The 22645-nt window shown below is 26.7% G+C and overlaps 1 protein-coding gene across 3 annotated transcripts in view; it reads left to right on the top strand.

Annotated features, from left to right (window-relative positions):
- Nucleotides 1-585: 585 nt before the first annotated feature.
- LOC145192233 (nucleoporin NDC1-like) overlaps nt 586-22645 on the top strand; it is a 42580-nt gene continuing 20520 nt past the window's right edge. For all 3 annotated transcript variants that reach the window (XR_016455730.1, XM_090098082.1, XM_090098076.1), the window contains exons 1-11: nt 586-742; nt 862-982; nt 4943-5044; nt 6244-6379; nt 11906-11954; nt 12062-12127; nt 17326-17397; nt 17568-17604; nt 20101-20152; nt 20864-20996; nt 21229-21309. Coding sequence is in view for 2 of the 3 variants with exons in the window: in XM_090098082.1 (XP_089954208.1) it covers nt 638-742; nt 862-982; nt 4943-5044; nt 6244-6379; nt 11906-11954; nt 12062-12127; nt 17326-17397; nt 17568-17604; nt 20101-20152; nt 20864-20996; nt 21229-21309 (954 nt within the window). In the remaining variant the exon portion in view is untranslated. The remainder of the gene's footprint in view (nt 743-861; nt 983-4942; nt 5045-6243; nt 6380-11905; nt 11955-12061; nt 12128-17325; nt 17398-17567; nt 17605-20100; nt 20153-20863; nt 20997-21228; nt 21310-22645) is intronic.

Raw genomic sequence — 22645 nt, 5'->3', positions numbered from 1 at the left:
TTCTCTTGTCTTTTCTTTATCTTATTTAGGTCATTGGTTTTTTTTTAGTGAATTACTATTTGCAAATACCTGTGTTTTTTTTGTAACATCCTTAACACAAAATATATTGATTGGTGATATAAGTAGATATTAATGTATATTTTTCTATTTTATTATTTACAATATTCAATGAATGTTACATTATATACTGTTATTTATTATATATATCATTCTATATACTATTGCAAGAAATCAATATTTAAAACACATAAATTTTGTCTCAGCTAATAATCATTATAAATAGCATTTGATATGTTGATGTTATTACTATAATTTTGTAATAATTATTACATAGTTATGATAAATTATGATATTATAATTATGCTATTACAACATTAGCCTCTAAAAGTATACCAAAGATTATATAGTCAAGTAAAAATACTTTATATTACTAATGTTTGTAAATTCTAGAGAAAATTAATATTTTTTGGGGATATTATAATAAAAAGGAATTACTGCATTTACTACATTAAAGGAATTAAGTATTTTTAATATTAAAAAAATGAGCCGTAATCATTTCACTGTAATTTTTCACCAAATGTTCTATTTATTTATACACAAACAAACGCACTTATACACTTATGAGTTTTTTTTTTTAATGAATGTTTTTCTCTCTCTTAAGAATCTTATAGTTCATTTACAAATGAGTACAAAAGCAATGATATCTGATAATTCAGTTCTTTGTGAAGATTTTATGAAGGAGGTAGATATGATTTTAAAATTTTATCGAAGTTTGTGTAACACATATATACTTTTATACACATGCACATTTATATTATATACATTTTTAAAGGTATATTGTGTGATTATTTTTTAATACAGGAATTCAGTTGGCGATGTATTGCAAGTGGCATCTGGATGTTATTTGTCTTCCCATTTGTTCTGGTTTTATTTTGTATTTTACAAAGTTTTTCAATCTATGCACCCTTACAATGTTTTACAGGTATTGTGTGTACATATGTGGCTGTATTTTTTTTATAAAAATCAGTAATTTTAATGATGATAATTTGTATTAAACAATAATAGACTTCTAGTATATTCAGCTATTACTTTTTTAAATCAATTGCTATCTTAATATAAAAAGATAAAAAGTTATCTCAAGTAAGTCTTACTCTTCATTAAGACCATTTAAATTCAGATTTTTTTAAAGAAATGTTTGTATGTTTTAAATATGCTGTTTAAGTTAGGTTCATATTTATGTAAAATGATATATTTTACATAAATGATATAATATTCTTTTTAAGTGAAATATTTTTCTGAATTAACTAGAAGAAAAGGCTTACATGAAAACAGACTTCAGAATGTCAGGTTTTAAAATAAACTACATAGAACTTAAATTTTTCTATTAAGTACTGAAAATGCTTAATGATCTAAATTAAAAATACAATCTTAAGTAGTATAAGCAAAAATACTCCATGTTGCCCTTAACAAATATCCTATATTAACTTGAAGTCTAGTAGCCATAAATAAATTTTGCAAGCCCTTCTGAAAATAAAATGCAAATAGTTATTATACACATTGCTATATAATAAACAAACAATTTGAAAATAATCAAGTTCTAACTATGATCCTAAATAAGAAACTACACAATGCTAGATAGCATTCTGAAAGAAATTATTTATTAAACCAAAAATATCAGTCTACTTAAAATAGATCTAAAGAATACAATCCAACATGAAGATGATCCCTTGAATCTAAATCCTTTTCCTCCAGGACCCACTTTCAAAGTAGTTAATTTTATTTCTCCACCATATCCATCACCAGCTACCAATGCAAAGTACTTGAGGCAGTTCCTTTTGATTACTTTTACACAATTGTCTTGTTTTAGATCATCTTGGTTGATTCTGAGGGCCCTTCACCTGCACTAAAAATAAAATGAGGTGAAATTTTTTGCTAGGTAATGTTTTATTGTTTAAACCCTGATCAAAATGATTGTCATATCTGAGCAAAAACACATTTTTATTTTCCTTGTGATGTTTTCAAGCAGCTCCTGTATTACTTTGCAGAACATCTATTATGAAAAACTGAATGGGAGTTGATAAATTTTTCAAACCTGCTGTAAAAAGGGCATTCTGTAATTGAAGAAAATATTTTATAATTGGAAAATTTAAAATCAATCAATTTTAAGCTAGAAAGTACCACTAGTTTTTATCCAGCAAGAATGCAATAGTTTTATTAAGATTGAAATAAATGACACCAATAATAGGAATATGAGCCTTATACCATTAAGGTCTTGATGATGATAAAAATTTAAGTATGAGTAGGAAATTATTTCCAGGGCTGAACAAAAATGGAGATATAAATGTTTACAACAGTATATTTATAACAAATATATTTGTAATGAATATACTGTTGCAAACAAGGAGAATCTTATTTGCTATATTTACTATTATTAATGATGATGATGATGATGATGATGATGATGATGATGATGATGATGATGATGATGATGATGATGATGATGATGATGATGATGATGATGATGATGATGATGATGATGATGATGATGATGATGATGATGATGATGATGATGATGATGATGATGATGATGATGATGATGATGATGATGATATGATGATGACGATGATGATGATGATGATGATGATGATGATGATGATGATGATGATGATGATGATGATGATGATGATGATGATGATGATGATGATGATGATGATGATGATGATGATGATGATGATGATGATGATGATGATGATGATGATGATGATGATGATGATGATGATGATGATGATGAAGAAGAAGAAGAAGAAGAAGAAGAAGAAGAAGAAGAAGAAGAAGAAGAAGAAGAAGAAGAAGAAGAAGAAGAAGAAGAAGAAGAAGAAGAAGATGAAGGTGACGATGACAATGGCGACAACAACAACAACAACAACAGCAATAAGAATAAAAGAATTAAATAATGACAATAACGACAATAGTAATGATAATGATAATACATATATTATTATTGATAATCTATGTCAATTTGATAAGGTGCAATCACTTTTTTTATTCACTTGGTGATGACTTTTCTATGATGCTTAACAAACATCAACAAGAACTGCTGGAACAGCTGTAGCAAATCCAGATCATGCTTCGGAGTCCATTGACTTATAGTTGCTTTGTGTTAAAAGTGAACATTAATGAGATTGACAAAATCAACTACCTGTTTTATTCCTTTCAATTCACATTGAGGCAATGAGATCCTAAAATTGAAATCATTTTTATCTTCTTAATTTCATCTTCTTTTGTATGCTTAGTTCTTTTTTTTGTGGCAAAAACCTTATCTGTTCCACTCCTTGACAAACTCATGATGTTCTCTTTGTGACTCAAGAAATTCTTTGTCTTGTTGTAAGATATTTATCATGTCCATCACATTTTCTTAAGAATTACCAAATAACTTGATGAGTTCATATGCCATTTCATTTTTGCTTTATCTGTATCTCTTGATTTCTGTTTGCACCAAATCTGCCATTTCATATTTGCTCTATTTGCATCTCTTGATTTTTGTTATTCTTTGTATAGCCTCAGTACACTACCACATACATTCTCCACTGTTTTAACAGGAATATTTGCTTTCCTCCAAACTCATTGTGCAGAGTCATTTTGAGTAAACTTGGTACTTTAGGTATCAATCTTTTAGCTTTTACTAATTATAAAAAACTTTTTTTTTTCTGAAAACTTTTATATAGAGAATTACAAGAAGAAAAAAAAGGCTATTGATAAAATGATTTTTTTTTTTTTTATTAAAATGATATAATTTTTTTAAATTAAAATTACATAATGATTTAAATAAAATTGCACAAAAAATTATTGTATTAGAAAATGTTATACTCATACTTAATCTATGTATCTTTAGTTTCGCTATGTATACTTATTTTGTAAAATAATTAAAAAATAAATTTTTTATCTATTTTTACAGAATATATTGCAGTATTTAGTTGATCCTCCTTTTGCTTTAATTCTTTTTACTTCTGATTAAATTATTGCTAATATGAGACTGCTTTAACAATGACTTTTTTTAAATATTTTAGTAGTCTTTTAAATATTATAGTAAACAAACTTTTTAATAGTTCTGATGAAAAGTTAGAACAATGGATCACTATAATAAACTTTTAAGATACTTTGTAGTTATTTTAACAGAATTAAACTAAAAAATGACTTTTTAAAGAACATAAAATCTCAATGAGAGAGAAAGAATCAATCAGATTTTAAAAATAATTCAAATACACTGAGTTATTCTTAATTTGTAGGCTCCTAAAGTAAAAAACAGGTATGTGATGCTAAAACAGCTCAAAAATGTTAAGAATTTTTGATACTTTAAATTCTTAAATTCATAAAGTTAATATAAAATTTCTTCTTTACAAAGTCATTATGATGATAAGATTAACAATTTGTATTAGAATTTTCTACTCTTCATGATGTTTCAAAGTCTAAATGTTATGAAAATATTACATATTGGATTTTGATCCTTTAAAAACATGATTACAATTTCAATCTTAGTCAATCCAGCTGTTAAAAGATTTCTTTGATATTTGAGTTTAATAAAAACAGAGGTTTGTTTATCATGCTATTAGAATGTTTAAATTTTTGGCAATTTTGTAGTTACAAAATATGAATTGATTTAAATTTGATTGATGCTATTGATGATTCACCTGCAAGTCTGATTCAAAATGGTTTTTAAAAGAAATTATTTAGTAGTTTTTTTTACCTTTTTATGCAATTATTACAAAGTTTTCCACCAGCTATTTGGTTTGTCAGAATCTGAGCTTACCACTTACAGTTACAAAGTGCTGTATCAGTTCTTAGGATTTTTTGTATTAGACTTAGTTTTATGAAAAGGACTTGAGAAGAATAGTTCATTGTTTATTATGCTATTTGTAAAACTTGAAAGGATTTAATTTTTTAGATTCTTTTGCAATCATGTTATCGTTCTCAGCCCTTAAGAATTTTCTTTTACTGCAAGCATGCTGCATGTTATTTACACTTGTTCATGCAAGATCAATAAAAGGTAACTTTACAATGATAACATATAATGAGAATATAAATTCAACCTAAATGTTTATTTGGTTATAATAATTATAATTGTTCTCCGACCTTAAAGTTTTTATTGTGCTTGATTTACAGCATACCCAACTACATAACCAATTCAGCAGGGACAAAAATAGAAAAAAGTACTAAAGATCTTTGGAAGATTTTCAAACCATAATCTTTAAGAATCACAATTTGTGTATTGTAATGTAATGTGTAATATACAAGTGCAATAAATGGCAGAATTTATGTCATATGAAGAATCTCAGCATTTCAGAATTTGCTGTTTTATGTTGAATTAAAATTCTTGCATAAAAACTTATTAAAACCATTCAAAAAGTTTATATGCTAACATTTATTTCAATGTTTGAATATTATCTAAGTTCAGCCTGTGTAGATATGCATTTGTATTATCATACTACTTATCCTAAGTAACTAAACGACAAAATTTTTTAAAAAAGATTCATTAATTTTTTTGAATTTTTTCAATTCAAAAATTTCATTAATTCTTTAATGAAAATGAATGTTTAGTTTGATTATTTAAATATACTTTTAGTGGGTATGTAAGAACATTTTGTTTGAAGGTGTAGAGTTTTTGAAACTGCACTCAACACCTTCTTTTATGTAATGCATGTTCACCATAGGCTTTTAAAATCATTTAATGAATTTCAGAAGTAGTTAAATTCAAATTAAATAGCAACAACAAACTTCCTTTCAAATCACATTTTTCTGCTCTAAAACACAACAATTTCAACAAGTTTATCTTGTAAAAGTATGTGTTGCAAGTAAAAGAAGTTTGTAACATATACTGAACTACTGAATGAAAAGATTTTAGATTGTACTTTGATTTTTGTCAATCATTACTGTCATCTTTTTCTGCCATTACAGCAATTTATTGATGAGCAGTAATTTGATACTTATATTCCAATTATTGATTCATATGATTAATTGAGCTGGTGAGAATCAGAATGGTGTAAGTCAAAAAAATAAAATCAGTTTATTTAGTTTATTAGTAACTATTGACTTACACCAAACTCAAATTTAGTAGAATGATGGATTGTTATCATAAATATTCTTTTAACTTAATTTTTTTTTTTTGACTTACACCATTCTTATTCTCACCAGCTCAATTATTCACTACAGATATTATGTATTTTCTGTCTTCATTGTTTTTTAAAGTTACAAGTGGAATTGATGCTTTACTTAGTTTCAACATGGTTTTTAACTCAAAGCAAATCCTTAAGATACTAATAAGATTAATATCAATTGCTGTATGCTGTATGACATATCAAAATATGGTTACCTTGAATAATAGGTATGTATTTTTGTTGTTGTAAATGTGAGTTGTTATGTAAAACAGACCTTACTATTTAAAACTATGTAAGTTTTAAAAATTTCTAAAGAAGATTATAATTAACATAGTGACTATTTTCATAGTAAAAAAGGTATTTTTTTAATATTTTTTAAAATTTGAAAGTTAGTTTAATCAAAGCAGTTTTTATTTTTAATAGAAAATTTATTACTTGTAAAAAAAGTAAAAAAAAAAATCTTTTACTTTTATTTTTTTAGTAACAAAAAACATTTTAAAAGAATTTGATTTAATTATTTTTGACAGTAGTTTTAAATAGAAAGTGTCTCAAGATTTTTAAACAAAATTGTTAAATATTAAGAAAACATTTTTTGATTTACTTTGATCACGTTCTCAGGGCCTCAGAATATTATTAATACATAAACATATGAATGACTGAGGCAAACAAAATAATAGTTTATGAATTTAAAAAAAAAAAAATGAAATTTTGAATCTATGTGTTCATAAATACTACATCACTTTGCAATCTATAAACTTCATAACATCCCATATTTTTTCCTGTTTTAAGTAATTACCAAGTATATTATCAATACTTGGTATTTTATATTACCACCTATATTTATTTCATATTACCATCAATACTTAATTCTTATCACCACCTAAATTTATTCAATTTTAACTCCTATCTTTATTCCATATTTATTAATTTTTTCTGCAAAAGTAAATTTTTAGTTTTTAGTTTATTTTTTACAAATTTTGCTGTTTTGTTGATCTTTTTAAAACTCTGTTAAAGACCTGCTACATTTTTGTTTGTTTATATTTTATTAAATACATGCTGAGATAAAGAAAAATGATATTACTATATCCTTCCTTACTCTAATAAAATCATTAATATTTAAAAGATAAAAAATAACAACAACAATAGTAAAAATACAAATTTGGAATAAGCTTACCTTTACAGTCACTACTTTAACAAGATTCTTTCTACTTAGTTGCAACCAATGTAATTAACAAGTTTTCAAGTCTCCTTTATTTTACACACTACTGAATATTTTGCTAATTCTTAAGTTAAGATATTCAGAAAATTCCTTGTAGTTTTTAGGCCTTTATCTTTTTATTCAAATGTCTTGACACCTTGATTAAAAAAAGAGGAGCATCTCATATCACAAATAATCAAAATAATCATGAAATTGAGTATTTTTTCTTGTTACCAAGGATTCATAACCAGCTTACAGTTTACAACCTAGTATTCTGCATTTTCCTTGAAGAAATTGAAGGGTTGTGCAACACTATTAAAAGAAAGAAACTAAACTGTTTTTATATCTCTGTAAATACTTTCAAAATATTCTTTATACAGCAGAAAAGAATTCTTGTATATTGGTAGAAATTAATAAAGAGGTTCAATTTTTTTTTAAACAATTTCAAATTTGATCTATAATCCTACTATGTACACTTTGATCATTATGTTTTTAAAAAATCAATTGTTATCTCCGTCAGTAATAATCTTCCTTTTATTATTTAGGATGTCTTATCATTTTGTTTGTGAGTTTTGTTCTAAGGTTTTGGTGCTTATAGTATTAAAAGTTTAGTTTGAGACTTTTTTTTTTTAGTTTTTGCCTAATCAACTGTGGCTTTTTAAGATAAGCTATTTGAGTATCTTCGATGATGATGCAGTAGCCAGCTCTACTACTTGACTTCTGAAATTTGTAGAAGTTTCTATCTTCCTGGCACAACCCCTCTCCTTTTTCATCAGTTAATTTGAAAAAGTTTTGTGTTCATGATTTTCATACTGTTTTAGTACATTTTCAATTTTTCTTCTGCATTTGCTTTTCTAATTTTTCTTCTATATTTTCAATTTTTCTTTCCATTGTAGATTTACTTGTACTTTACTTTTGGCTGTTTCAAACCTCATCAATTTTTTTATTTTATAGTCAATTTAATTATCTACAAATAAGCAAATCTATTATAATGCATAAACTTTTGTATTATACAACAAAAGTATTATATATTATAAAAGTTTATTTAACAAATATGGACGATATAGCCAAAAAAATTCCAGCAATAAAATAAAGCTGGAAATAGCTTTTAGCTTAAGAGCTTTTCTAAAATTATTTTCTGTTTAAAAATGTCTTTTCTCTAAGTTGTTTCTATTTTTTGGGTTTCCTCTGAGTTCATACTTAACACTCAAAAACTTTCTCACCTTAATTTCAGCAATATGTAAAATCTCAAGTTTTTTTTTGTTTTTTTTCTTACTAAAAATTGAAATTTTCATATTTTTGAGATGTAGGTTCCCCCTTAACTATTTAACAATACTTTTACTCCCCCTTTTCTACTTATAAATTCTGAAATCCCATATGTTTAGGCTAAGTGGCAATCAGCTAATCTGGATAGACTTGTACTGCTCAGAGTACACTGACTAACTGTATACTGTACAGAAAAAATCTGAAGGACTCAGTGCTAGTACAAAATGTGTTGTACTTAGAAAAACCCAAGGAAGGCTGAGAATAGAAATTACACTGCATCAACTAATCCAATCAGTGAGCTTTCAAAAAACCAGCAGAAATATTCTGAGATACAATCCTGAAAATATTCTGAGATAATATTCTGAGATCTCCCAAGTAGAACTAAAAAATTTAATCTTTTTGTAAATGCACTTTAAAGTGCAATAAAATCTGTGCTTCAGTTGTTCTAATATTCATTTTGATGGAAAGTGGGTTAAAAGGATTCAAAAAGATCTCAAAACATTTTGTTAAAAAAATGGCCTGTATCAACAACTGTGCAGAGAAAAATGTTAATCTTGTTCAAGACTTTGTAGATGGATACAGGTTTCATGTTTATGCTTTTAAAAAAGATAAGTTTTTGGTGTGGCATGTTTATATTTAAGTATGAAACTGTTAGTTAAAACTTTTTAATCAAATTAAATCAGTTTTAAACAAATAGCAACTCTGCACAATATCTTGAAGCGTTGAAACAAAATATTAGGTATCACAATTTTTTTCTGAAACCCTGTGACTTTGCATGTCTAAATATACAAACTACTTTAAATAACTTATACATAACTTTTTATTTTATTAATTATTATTCACTAAAAACCAAAAAACCAAATGCAGATGCTTACTGATTCTAATATTTTAGGGATCTAGAGTATCTAGGGATTAAGCAATAGGGAAAATGTTACCTAAATATGGGATACAATATTCTGAATTTTTCTGATAATTTCTTAAAAAATTAAGTATTTCTCCAGGATTTAAACTCAGGAAATAGGGGGTGTGAATTCCCAGACTTTTTCCATTCCCAGTTAGTGGAAAATTTTGATACTGTTTTTTGGGAAATTTTTTTATAAAGAGAGTACAGATATGATTTTTTTAAATTTTCCATGTATTCTCTGTATTTTTTTTTTGAATAATAATGTTTAACTAGTTAAAGTATATATATATGTATCTTAATTACACTTTTTTAAGAAAGTAGCTTCTCAAGAAAATACATAGCTTCTTAAGAAAACTATTGCATCTAAATTACAGTCTGTCCAACTAGTTCTAAATTTTGTGATAAAGGCCAGTTAAACTATATATTTAAAAGAGCATTATAAAGTATTTTCAAATTATAAGATCTTTTGTGGCTTCAAACAAACTAAATTCTTTTTGTAGAGTTGAATTATCGCAATGACCTTCAATGTTTTTTAGCTTCTTGACAAACTATTCTAATCATTCATCTATAGATTCAGATGACTTATCTGTAGTAGTATTGCTATTGCTGTTATTAGCTTCTGTTGCTTATTTGTTATCAATGGAAAAAAGTATATTAGATAATCCAAGTTCCTTCCTACTCATTTTTTGCTAAATTTATGATTAGATGGTATAGGAAATCATCATCCAACTCATTTTGGAAGAAACTTAGATTATCTAAAAACCTTAGTAAACCAACAAAATATTTTTTCCTACTATGAGCAATTCTAATTTTCTTGAACATCAAGTTCTTTAATCATAAATTTTAATATGTTTTCAGCTGTCAATAACATAGCTTCCCTTCTACAAATCATTTCAGAACCTAAGACAATCATTTTAGAGCCTAAGACTTTTTGCTAAATTTTCAACCAAGTTCATCATCAGACAGTTTTTCTAATTCAAAAATCAACTAGAGATTTAGGAACTGCTTTTTTAATTTTAATTAATCTTTCAATTATGGCCAACATTGTATTCCAACAGGTTTTGGAATACACAATTAGTACTAACTCTTGCTAACTCATCTTTAGAATAATGTTTTAAAGTGTCAGTTTTTAAATAAATCACAACTATTGCTAAATGGATTGCATAAGCAAAAAAAAAGTTGGTAATCAACAGGAGAGTCCATTGTAGAGCAAACTACATCAGTGGACCGCTTTATATTTAAAAAGTTAAATTTTTAGTCAGTTGCTCAAAACAATCATTTGATTTATAAGATTATTTCATTATTTCTAATCAAGATTAACAATCCTCCATAGAAATGAAGATATGAAGATTAATATTTATAAATCTTTTGCCATGCTTAGAAATTTTAACTAAATTTGAATCCTTTTTTTTTTTTTTTTTTTTTTTATTTCAAGTATCTTATTTTTGTTTTTCAACTATTTTCTTATAATTATACGTAAGGTTCATGAAATCTGTTTGAGTTTTTGGTAGAAGGTAGCCTTTTATTCAGGTTTGTTAAGGTTTCATTATTCCTCTTATAGAAAATTCATCTACAGCTGCAAAATAAGCCAACCTTTCATCCTAAGATATTTTCTTTATCATAGAATCCAAATTTGATTAAACAAAATGTTTTTATTTGGTAGCTACACATTCTTTTTTCAAAATAACAGTATGAACTTTTTCTAAATGTCTTTTTAATCCAACTGGAGAACCACCACTAAATATTGTAAAAAATTGGAAAGTCTTTCCCATGATACCAGAAATTTTAAATCAACATGTCCTAATAGAAGGTGTTCTTAGGAATGAATTTCACAGGAGCTCTTTACATAATATTGTGATAAGAAGTTGTAACTATTGGGTAGTATCTTAGATGTAAAAAATTGTATAAAAGGATTAACTATTGCAAAATCCACTGTTTATAACAAGTATAGAGGATTAAAATATTTTTAAATGCATACATTTTTCTGATCTTCCTACTCATAGGATAATGGTAATCATGAAAGACTTTAAATATATTTTCACAAATCATTATTTTTTTTTAAAAAAATAAAATTTTCTTAACTTGCCAATTTAGGCTCATTAAATCATTAGTTTTCTGGCATTTACTTATATCAATTTTATACATATAGCCTATTTTTTCAAAATTTCTATTTATCATTTCAATGTTGAAAAAGAAATATCATTTCAATGCTAATTATCTCATTTGTGTCACTCTACATAGTAAAGATACTTTATAAAAAATTAAATTCTAAATATTTTTTAAATTGTATTTGAAAAATACTGGACACATTAAATAGAATAAATATTTTTGGGAAAATATGGTTTTTATTTTGAAAGTTAGGTAATCCTATTTTCACTGTTTTAGTGAAATTGTTGACAATAAACATTTCTTCACATTCTACTGGGTTTATTTAGTAAGTAAAAGTTCCATAAAATATTATTACAGTTTCATATAATTTTTTTATTTTTTATGTATGGTTATTTGTCATCCTAAAGAAAACCTTTCAGTAATTATTTTTAGAGCATATACTATACAGTCATGTTTTACTGCAATGAAGAATATATCCTGTTTTTTCCTGTTGTGCAGGTACTTATTTCTGTGTTTTACACTTTTTTTTGTTAATCATCAATCTCTTCATTATAAAGCGCTGACAATCACAAATGCCTTCAATATAAAGTGCTGGAAATGATGAAACCATGATATAAATGCTGTTTTATTAATTAAGATTAATATTATTTTGGACTACTACTATTCTACTACACTTAACTGCAAAGCTAATTTCAAAAATTCGATTTATTTTAATTGTTATCAATATTATCTTATATTTTGACATAGAATAGAACACATGAACAGAATAGAACACATGAACTCAATTATTTCAATGATGATAATAAAATTGACTTTGAGGATGGTGAAAAAAAGAACTAAAACCAAAAATATGGTTCGTTTAACAAAATAAAGCAAAATGATTATTATTTTTATGCACTCTAATACAGCTTAAATTGAAACATTTTTCAATTATCAATAACTAGTGTGACCACCTCTTGATGTTGTTACAGCCTGACAGCACCATGGGATACTTTCAACTAGAGATTTAATTGTTTCTTGATTTACATCATCCCATTTGCAGATAAGACTTTGTCACAGCTTGTCTAGGCTGTTAGATGGCGGATGTTGGCTTCTAACACAGTGTCCCATTATGTTCCAAAGATGCTCTATTGGCTTCATATCTGTACTTCATTCTGGCCACTCCAGAACTTGAATATTAGCATTATTTAAGTATTCAGTAACAGTATGTGCTGAATGTGGTCTAGCATTATCCTGCATAAGAAAGAATCCATCTCCAATGTACAGTGCAAAAGGTACCATAAAAGAGTCTAAAATGTTTGCTATGTATCGTTGAGAAGTCAGATGTCCAACATCAACAAAAAAAAAGCTCTGTGCGAGCTGTTAAAGATATTCTGCCCCACACCATTAATGAGCCGCTTCCATATAAATTGGTTTCTCAAATGTTACAAGCAAATTATCTTTCATTAGGTCTTCTGTACACTCTTGGGCGGTGATCAGAACTTACAAGGCAAAACCTTGACTCATCTGTAAATAAGACCTTGCAAAAGTTAGTCTGTTTCTTTGGTGTTCTACAGACAATCCTAGACTAGTAGCTGCGGCCTAAGGTTGTAAATTTAAAGCATGAAGTCTTCTTCTTATGGTATTTTGACTAACAGCAGATCCATGAACCTCAGTAAGTTATATTTGGAGACTCCGTGCCATAGTGAACCATTCTCTCAGTGTTCCAAGCATTAAAAATCAGTCCTCCATGGCATTGGTAGCTCATGGTCTGCCTTGGCCAAGTCGTCTAGAGCGATCATTGGTCTTGTTTGGACAAAGTAACAATTGCAACACATTCATCACAACTTAAACTTTGTCTAGAACACTGATTGCAAACAGATGTGTTGCTCAAATGACAGTTATCTTTACTGTTAAAGCAATTTAAAACCAATGCATACATTCCTTTTAGAAGTGATGTTTAATTACACCAAAACATGCTACTTATGAAAAGCTACTATAATTTTGAAATTAAATAAGGAAAACAGAATAAAACCTACAAAAGTTGGGGGGTCCAAAATTAACTTTTTTTAGATTTTTTGACTATTTTCACAAAAGAATTTACTGTTAAATTAAATGAAATCATTATTATTTTCCAATATAAGCAATGTAAAACACATAGTAAATTTTTTTTTCATTTTATTAATAAAACATGTAATCATTACGCTTAGTTATAAATAACACAAAAAACTAGACATTGCACATCATCAAGATAGTCTAATGTTAATAATAATTTGTTTCGATCTCTATTGAAAGTGCAAAATAACTTTGTGGAAGTTATCGTAGGTGATTGTGGATTGTTGTGATGACTTTCCAAGTAGAACCTTCAAATTAGTAGCATATTCTTCTATAGACATAAGATGGTGCTTTTTTGTATTTTTATCAAAAATCATGATTTTAAACAGAGTTGATTTCCGCGGCAATGACCTACTTGTATCTCTAAAAAAAATTACTTCATTCTTCAATTGTTTTTGGCATTTTATCAGATCTTGCTCTTTTTCAATATATTCACTTACATCTGATCCACAAGTAAATGGGCTGCCTTGTAGTTTTAAATAAGCTAAAATAGAATTTCTCCTGGACGCCTGATGTAAAGCTTGTTGTTCTTTTTTAGTTAAGTCGCTTTATCTCAGCTGAATCTGTCACTGGTTCCAACTATATTCTATACTTTCAATTTTTCTAACAATAGAACCCATTTTCCGAAATATCTCTAAATTACTTGAATCTTCATTTCTTAAATTATTTGAATATTTAAGAACATTACCGCGTGAAACTGTTGAAAGTGACGGTTTTTTTCGAAGTCAATTGCTATGAGTTCCACACTGACGCTCAAGGTCAATATTATTTGTAACTGTTTTATCAACTCCAACGACTTGATTAAAAATGTAATACTCATCAGGTAACTGATCATTGTTTCTTTCTCCAAACCCATTATGCTTTCCTCTTTGGTGTTGAAGAACTATAGCTAAACTTTGCCGAACTATATTTGCAAGAATTATGCAATCATCAAAGTTCTTTGATGCGTATTTTTGAACTACATCAACAACTTCTAAGCCATAATCTTCTTTAATGAGATTTTCAAATAGTCTCTTTGAACACATGGCTCTTTAAATTCAAAGAATTGTTGATTTATGACATTATTAGATAAGCTTGAATGCATCTTGCTAAAGAATATTTGCAGTTTAGAATGCACGACTTTACCTTTAGTTTTACAGAAAAATGGTGAAATGACTTGCATTCCAAAAGCTGCTACCACGGCTAAAGTAACTCTAATGTAATCAAAGTTCATAGAATCTCGGACTAAACAAGGAAGTTTATTTGTAAAACTCGGACCAAACAAGTTTAGTACCCATGAGAGAAAGGTTAAGGACAACATTTCCGTACTTTTGTTAATAGATATATCTAACAGAAAGCCTTCGAAAAGGTCATCCATATTCATTTCATTTTCAATTTGATTTAAAACTTTTTCAATAGCTCTGTCAAAACCTAAAGCTGTATGTAAAGTGCAAAACAGTTGACCAGCAGGAATTTCTCTATCAAGTATATTAACTGTGATTTTAGATATTCCTATATTATGAACAGTACTGTCAGTCATATGAACATCTACCTTCTGGTATAGTTCTTCTGAGGTGGATTTTGAGGCTTCCTGTAACATTTTGAATGTTGTTTTTATTCCATCTGCAATATTTTTTGTAGTTTCTGAAGCAATTGCTAATGTAGTTAATATGTAAACCAGAAGGTGCAAAGGTCCCAACATGCTTTCGAGTGGTAGAGTCAGTTGCGTGAGTTACTATATCGCTACAATTTTTAGCTTGAACAACTCTGTCTGCAATCAAGCCAAGAGAATATGCGTGCATCTGTTTTAGTTTTTTACGAATGGCACTGTGTGTTGGGAGTGTGTTAGAATCAATAAAAGTGTTCTAAATAGCTTCACAATTATTTTTATCGTACTTTGATATACGGTCAGTTTCATCTGGAATTTTCCATTTTGTTTTAAAAATTCGATTGCCGATTACTTTCAGTGCAATTTGCATTTCCCTTATCGAGAATCCTTCTCCATCTAACTCTGCACATGCATGGTAGATATCACTTAAGACTAAGTTTTTTGATTGTCACACATTAGGTGGAACATAAATATTGTGAGAACTATCTTCAAACATTAATTTTGATTTTGATTTCATCATGTATGGCTGTTTTGGTTCACTTACATCAACAAACATAACTCTCTTTTTTTTAATTGGTTCAGTGTCTTTTTCAAAGAACTGATATTCATTTTTTGTTAATTCTTTTTTAAGTAAAAAGAGAAAAAAGAGAGTAAAAAAATAATCAATTAATTGCTTTGTTTGTTCCAATCCAGGAACAGCTAAATTTCAGTGTTTCTAATAGGTGTTATTTCCAGTAGAATTAAAAAAAGATAACTGAAGTGGCAATGATAAATGGGATGAAATTGCGCAAAATTTTTTACCTAATACAGGTTTAGTAATCATTATACATTCTAATTTGCATACATATATATGGTGTTAGGGGAGTAGGAAAGATTTATTTTATTTTACATTGGAAAGATTTATTTTGTTTCTTTTTATTTATTATTATTTTAAAGCTGTGTAAAGTCACTCCCATCAGCTTTTGTATTTTGCTATTTGGGTGTTAACACAATTAGATATAGACAAATTCATTTAAAACATTTTTTAAACTACATAGATGTTTTTAAGTATATAGATCTTTTCAATTGTCTATTAAGTCTCCACACACTTGTATCACTTGTGTTAGGGATTCTATTTGTGCTTTAGTAAATATTGTCTATCTTCCATATATGTACTAAAAGGAACACTGTTTTTTTCCTCACATTTTGGGAGAGAAAATGCATTCATGCAATCCTCTATATCTACTATAAAAGTTTCATGATTATAATCATGTTATGTATGGGTTTCCGATTCTCATATCTTTTTGCCTTGTTTAATTTTGTCTGGAATATAATAAAATTGGAATGTATCAAAAAAATTGAACTGTCCTTATTTAGGAAAAAAAAATTGTACAAAGTCAACCCACACATGCTGCTTTTTTTTACAAAATAATATTTAAAAGCAAATAGAAGCACACTACATCTCTTCAAGAAACTAAATTAGAAAATTATGATATGGTTAACAAAATTTTTCTATTAAATATTTAAAAATTATGCTTTTTAACATTAGATCTACTTAGAAGCTTGACAGCACAATAGTGCAATGCATAAGTTTTCAATAAAATATGCCCATTTTCTTAGACTTTTAAAATTATTTTTAAGTGGTGTCTAAATATTGAAACCAACATATTCATACTTATTTGTTATAGACTAAGTATTGATAAATCAAATGAAAGTAGAAAATGTTTCTGTTAAAAAATCTCCTTTGTAAAAAGGGGAGACTTTACATTTAAGAAGTGTTAAGTCACTTCTTTAGTTTAAAGTCCCCATTTTACAGTACTTTTAAATTAAAAACCTTTACTAAGCTAACATCGAAAAATGACTTAATTTTTCAAAAAAGTATTCCCACATGTCCATAATTTTGGAAAGTGTTTATTTGTATAGACAAAATAAAAAGTTGATTGCCAAGTATTTTTAATTCTAAATGTAGCATGCATGAGTGTGTTAGTGTATTTTTGTGTGTGTACGTACATTTTCACAAATTTTTCTATTTTAGCAAAAGAAATTCTTTCGATTGAAAAAAGCTATACCTGCTTGTATTTATAAAAGTTTTTGGTTTACAGTTAAGGTAATTTTCTGGTTTTGATAAGTTTAAAATGTTTAAAAGTTTTCTAGTTTGATGAAAGATTACAATATTAAAATTTCGTGTTAAAAATTTATGTTAAAAAAAACTAAATGTAAAAATTTAGTTAAAACTATCTAAAAGTTTTTTTTTTAAAACTTTTTCTTATATTTTAGATGTTGAAGTACTATTACCTTTCATATTATATATGTGGTATGTTTTTTTCTCAATTTGAAAAAAGTAAAAATTGTTTTTGTTTTCTAAAATATATAACACAAAATTTAGTATGGAAATTTTTTTTCCTTAGGAAAAGTTAAATTTCTGATTTTTAAAAATGTAGTATTTTTAATGGAAACAGAAAATGATTTTATTTTTTTCAAAGTGTCACATAGTTGGCCTAGGAGTGAACAAAAAATCAAATATAAAAATAAAAAAATTAAAATGTTCCAAAATCAATTTATAGTCAGTTCAGCAAATTATCTATTTTCCTAGCTTTATTTCTTTAAAATTTAATATAATTTTCTCTTCCAAACTTTTCTAACTTACATTTTACATAAAAATGTTCCCCAAATAATATAGAATGGGTATTTATATATTTTTTCTGTGTCTGGATACAACCCTTTCCAGAAGAGGATTTAGTCAAGCCTTATGTAGAGTAAAATTGAATAACTTAGAATATATAAGATTACATCAGTTCTGTATTCTGCAATATATCTCTGCATTTTTATATTTATATAATAGAAATTTCAAATGTTTCTTTAATATATATATATATATATATATATATATATATATATATATATATATATATATATATATATATATATATATATATATATATATATATATATATATATGTGAGCTTGTAAGCATTTTGTCTAAATCTTTTTCTGAAAGAATTATCAAGAAAATTAGCAATTACAATTCTTTAGAATGTCTTTCAGAAAAAACTAATCTGAATTTAAAAAGTAAAAAGGTGAAGAAATTTTTAGGTTTCTGAAAAAGTTTTATGATGTTTTATAGGCTCAAATATATATTTAAAATCTAGAAATTCAATCAATTATGATAAAGTTATGTAAATAAATTTATTGTAATACTTACCCTGTATAGTTATGAATTTCAAAATAATGTTTAAGTACAAATAAATGTTAAAGCTTTAATGTTAAAAATTATATCAAATGTTGGTGAAAGAAATACATATATTTTTACTTCTAAAAAAGATTTGTTTTAGAGAAAAAGTGACAACTTTGATACTCATCATTCCTCCAGATCTTGTATCCTGTGCAAATTTTGTTCTGGGAGTTAAAATTTTTTTTTTTAATTAAGTTTTTTTTTTTACATTACATTACATATTTTTACATTAATTAAATTTTACCTGATTAACATTTAAGTTGAGAGCATTATTAATTTTATCAAAAGAGGACCCTTCTATCCCACATGCATTATTAATTAGCCAATTATGATATAAATATTTTTTCTTGCTTGATAGAAAAAACTTTTTTTTAAAAATTTATATTTCTGGTTTTAAAGATCATAGATTAACTTTTTCTTATAATTATATTTTAGCGCATTAGAAATTAAAAGTATAAATTTTAAATTGGTTTCTTTCATCCTCTTCTCCAATCAGTTGTTGATAATAAGTACTTTATCAGTTAATGTTATTGTTTTTATACTGATGGCGAAATAAGCCAAAAAGCCAAATAGGATGCGGAAATAGGCTCAATAGGTAAGGTGATGCTAGGAGATATAGATATAGATAGATAGTTATAGATAAAGATAAAATTTATATAGATTTATAGTGTATATTATAGGTTTACTTATATTTCTGTATATGAGTTATAAGTTTAGATAAACATAAATTGATAGGTTATAGAGAAGATGTAGATAAAGATATAGAGTAGATGTAGATAAAGATATAGATTTATTGTATATATTATATGTTTACTTAAATTTCTATACAATTTTATAAATTTAGAAATTAAAGAAGTAGCTGTAGATATACACAAGTAGTGTGTACTGCATATGTTTATCTAAGTTTTCACTAAAATTACATTAATCAGCTAAACTCTGCATCACTGGACAAAAACTTTAAGGAAAAACATTATGTAATATTTATATGGAGCTTCTTACCCAGTTCTTTGTCAGTCTTGAAGTGAGTGACATTAGCACCTATCAAGTTCACATTTTTTAAACTATGATGAGGGGTCAAGACATATTCAGCCTAAAGATGTTTTTTATCTAAATGTAATAAAAATGAATCTGAATTAATTATAGGCACTACTAAGATGAATGATATCTTTCACTGTTGCAGAGCATATTTGTGCGTGGTTTAGCATTCCAGACAGTTTTATTGCACCGTGGAATGAGCTGTGTCTGCTTCAACATTAAAACATAAGCAACTAACACAGATCTGAATTATATAGTATATTTTTTTTTAAAAAAAAAAAAGCATTGCAATAAACTCAATCAACACTCAGTTGTTTTAAAATGTGTAAAAAGTTGATCATCAGTAAAATATTTTTTTTTTATCTTTATATGAAAAATGTTTTATTTAAACTAACATACAGAGGGAAAATGTTTATGCAGTAGTAACTGTGCATAATGTTTATATAAAATATTATAAACAAAATTCTGAGTGGCTTGCATATAAATGTTTAAGGTTCAGAGAAGTTTAAAACTAACTTATGTACAATTTCAATTTTTTTTCAGGGTATATCCTTAAAATTACAGTGGCAAATTTTTTTGGATATGAAAAAAATATGTGAGTGTTTTATTTGATAATATATGTTAATTAGAAATTTTGTTTTTTATATAATTAGATTTTAGCTTGAGTATTTGCAAACTTCATTGATTATATTTATTCATATATATATTATGCACTTTTTTAAAGTGGAAATGTTGTGTAAGCTCAGATACATATAATTTTAAAATAAAAGCCAGTTTTGGTTAAATTTTTTTTTTTTTTTTTTTTTTGTAAAAGTAAGAAAAATAGTCAAAGGTAGCAACCCTAAAACAATGACGTCTTAGTAACAAAGTACAATTATGATAGAATTATAATAGAATTATGATAGAATTATGATAGAATTATGATAGAATTATGATAGAATTATGATAGAATTGATAAAATTATGATAGAATTATAGTTAGAGATTTATTGTTTCACTATGTCATGTTTAAAAAGTAAACGTGTTATGAAATTATTTTATATTCAAAAACTAATTCTGAAAAGAAAAATGGTTTTTGTTTTACAACCATAGTATTCATAGGCTAATATTTTTTAATGAAATTATAATATTTTTTTGTAAATATTTACCTAGAGTCACTGAAAGATTGATATTTTTATATTTTTATAATAAAGTTTTATGACCCCTTTCAGTTGTTCTGTTTACAAATATTTTTGTTTTTCATTTTGTATATGATATTTTTTTTTATTATTTTATTTATATTTTTATTTTATATCCATATATTATAGAAATTCCTCCTTCTGTTCATCAATTTGTGGTATATTTAATATTTCAATACTTTGGACAAGCTTTTCAATTTCTTTTGCAACTATTCTCATGCTTCAGATATCGAATGAACTGGTTCATATTTTTAACACTCAGGTTTTTTTTTTTTTTCTTTGCTAAAATTTCTGTAATTTCAGTAAAGTTTGTAAAGCTGTAAATCATCAAATATTAATAATAAAAGTTTACATATTGTATACTTTGTTTTTTAACAAAGCCATAGAATGCTCATATGAAGTTTCACAATTTTTCATAATATTTTTTATTCATGATTTTAAATAAATGAAAATGAGACTCCTTTTTGTTAAAAGTTCTAACATTTTTTTTATAGGCCTACACTTTTCAAATGACATCAGTTGAAAAGACAATATCATTAGGAGATGCTATGGACAGTTCAAACATCCTTTTGAAGGTTTTAACCAATCTTTAAACATTTTTGTAATCAATATATATATATATATATAGATAGAGATAGAGAGAGAGAAAGAGAAAGAGAAAGAGAAAGAGAAAGAGAAAGAGAAAGAGAAAGAGAAAGAGAAAGAGAAAGAGAAAGAGAAAGAGAAAGAGAAAGAGAAAGAGAAAGAGAGAGAGAGAGAGAGAGAGAGAGAGAGAGAGAGAGAGAGAGAGAGAGAGAGAGAGAGAGAGAGAGAGAGAGAGAGAGAGAGAGAGAGAGAGAGAGAGAGAGAGAGAGAGAGAGAGAGAGAGAGAGAGAGAGAGAGAGAGAGAGAGAATACTGCGAAGGATGACAACTTTGTTGGTACTTAAAGTTTCATACCGGCGTGCCAGCAATCATCAGCCAAAATACATAATGAAAAAGTGTTACAAAAAGAAATCATTAAAGAAAATTAAAAAAACCGTTAAAAATGGCGTAAAAAAAAAGTTGTTCTTATTAATGGCTTCAAACTAGTCTTTACTGTCAAATGACACAAGCATATGTTTATTCATATGCCTACACTTACTTTACCTGCTCTTACTTTTTGTTTAATAAATTTGTGCCTCTATAGATGGCACTTTCAGTTTTTTCTTTTAAGCATAGGGCGCATCTTCTTGTGTTTGGTTGATGAGGTTGGCATTTCCTGATTATACTCCATTTAATAAAAGGTTTTCCGTTTTTTTCTTTTATGCGCCACACTTCCTTGGATAGTTGGTGTCGTTTTTGTATTTTATAGTATTGAACGACTTAATGTGGTTTGCATAATGTAATTTAAAAGGTGGTTCACTTATGCCAATATATATTTTATTTAAATAGTTCGAAAGGTCTGAAGAAATAACAGCGTTGTAAAGTATGTTTTCTGTTAGGCAAAGTTGATTTAGGGGACAATTCAACCTGCTGGTACAATTGCAGGAATTCTTGTTTTGATCTCAAATTTTGTTGATGATTTTTTGGTTATGCCAGCATATTATAGATATTAAATTTGGCATGTAGCTGTAACTAACTTTTAATGTGTTACTGTTGAATATCTTGTTCAAAATATGTTTTGTTGGAAAATATTTTTTTACCAAATCAAGAAATGATTTGCCATCTTTTGTGATAACATTTTTGCTAAATGGTGGGTTGAACCATATAATATTATGCTTTCGATTATATTTCTTTCTGGTATTATTAGGAGTATTATTATATTTTAAATTATAGCTATAACATGCTTTATTTAATGCCCCTTCATAACACTTAATTGCTTTGTAAAATATTTTCTCACTGGATGAAAGTCTTGATAATCTGTATTCCAAATTTATGGGTATAATACATA

Source organism: Hydra viridissima, unplaced genomic scaffold, assembly GCF_058129835.1.
Source record: "Hydra viridissima isolate aposymbiotic clone 2 unplaced genomic scaffold, HvirCarnegie_v1 scaffold_1, whole genome shotgun sequence".
NCBI classification, from domain to species: Eukaryota; Metazoa; Cnidaria; class Hydrozoa; order Anthoathecata; family Hydridae; genus Hydra; species Hydra viridissima.
Note: the sequence above shows the minus strand (reverse complement) of the source record. Positions and strands in the feature narration are given on the sequence as shown.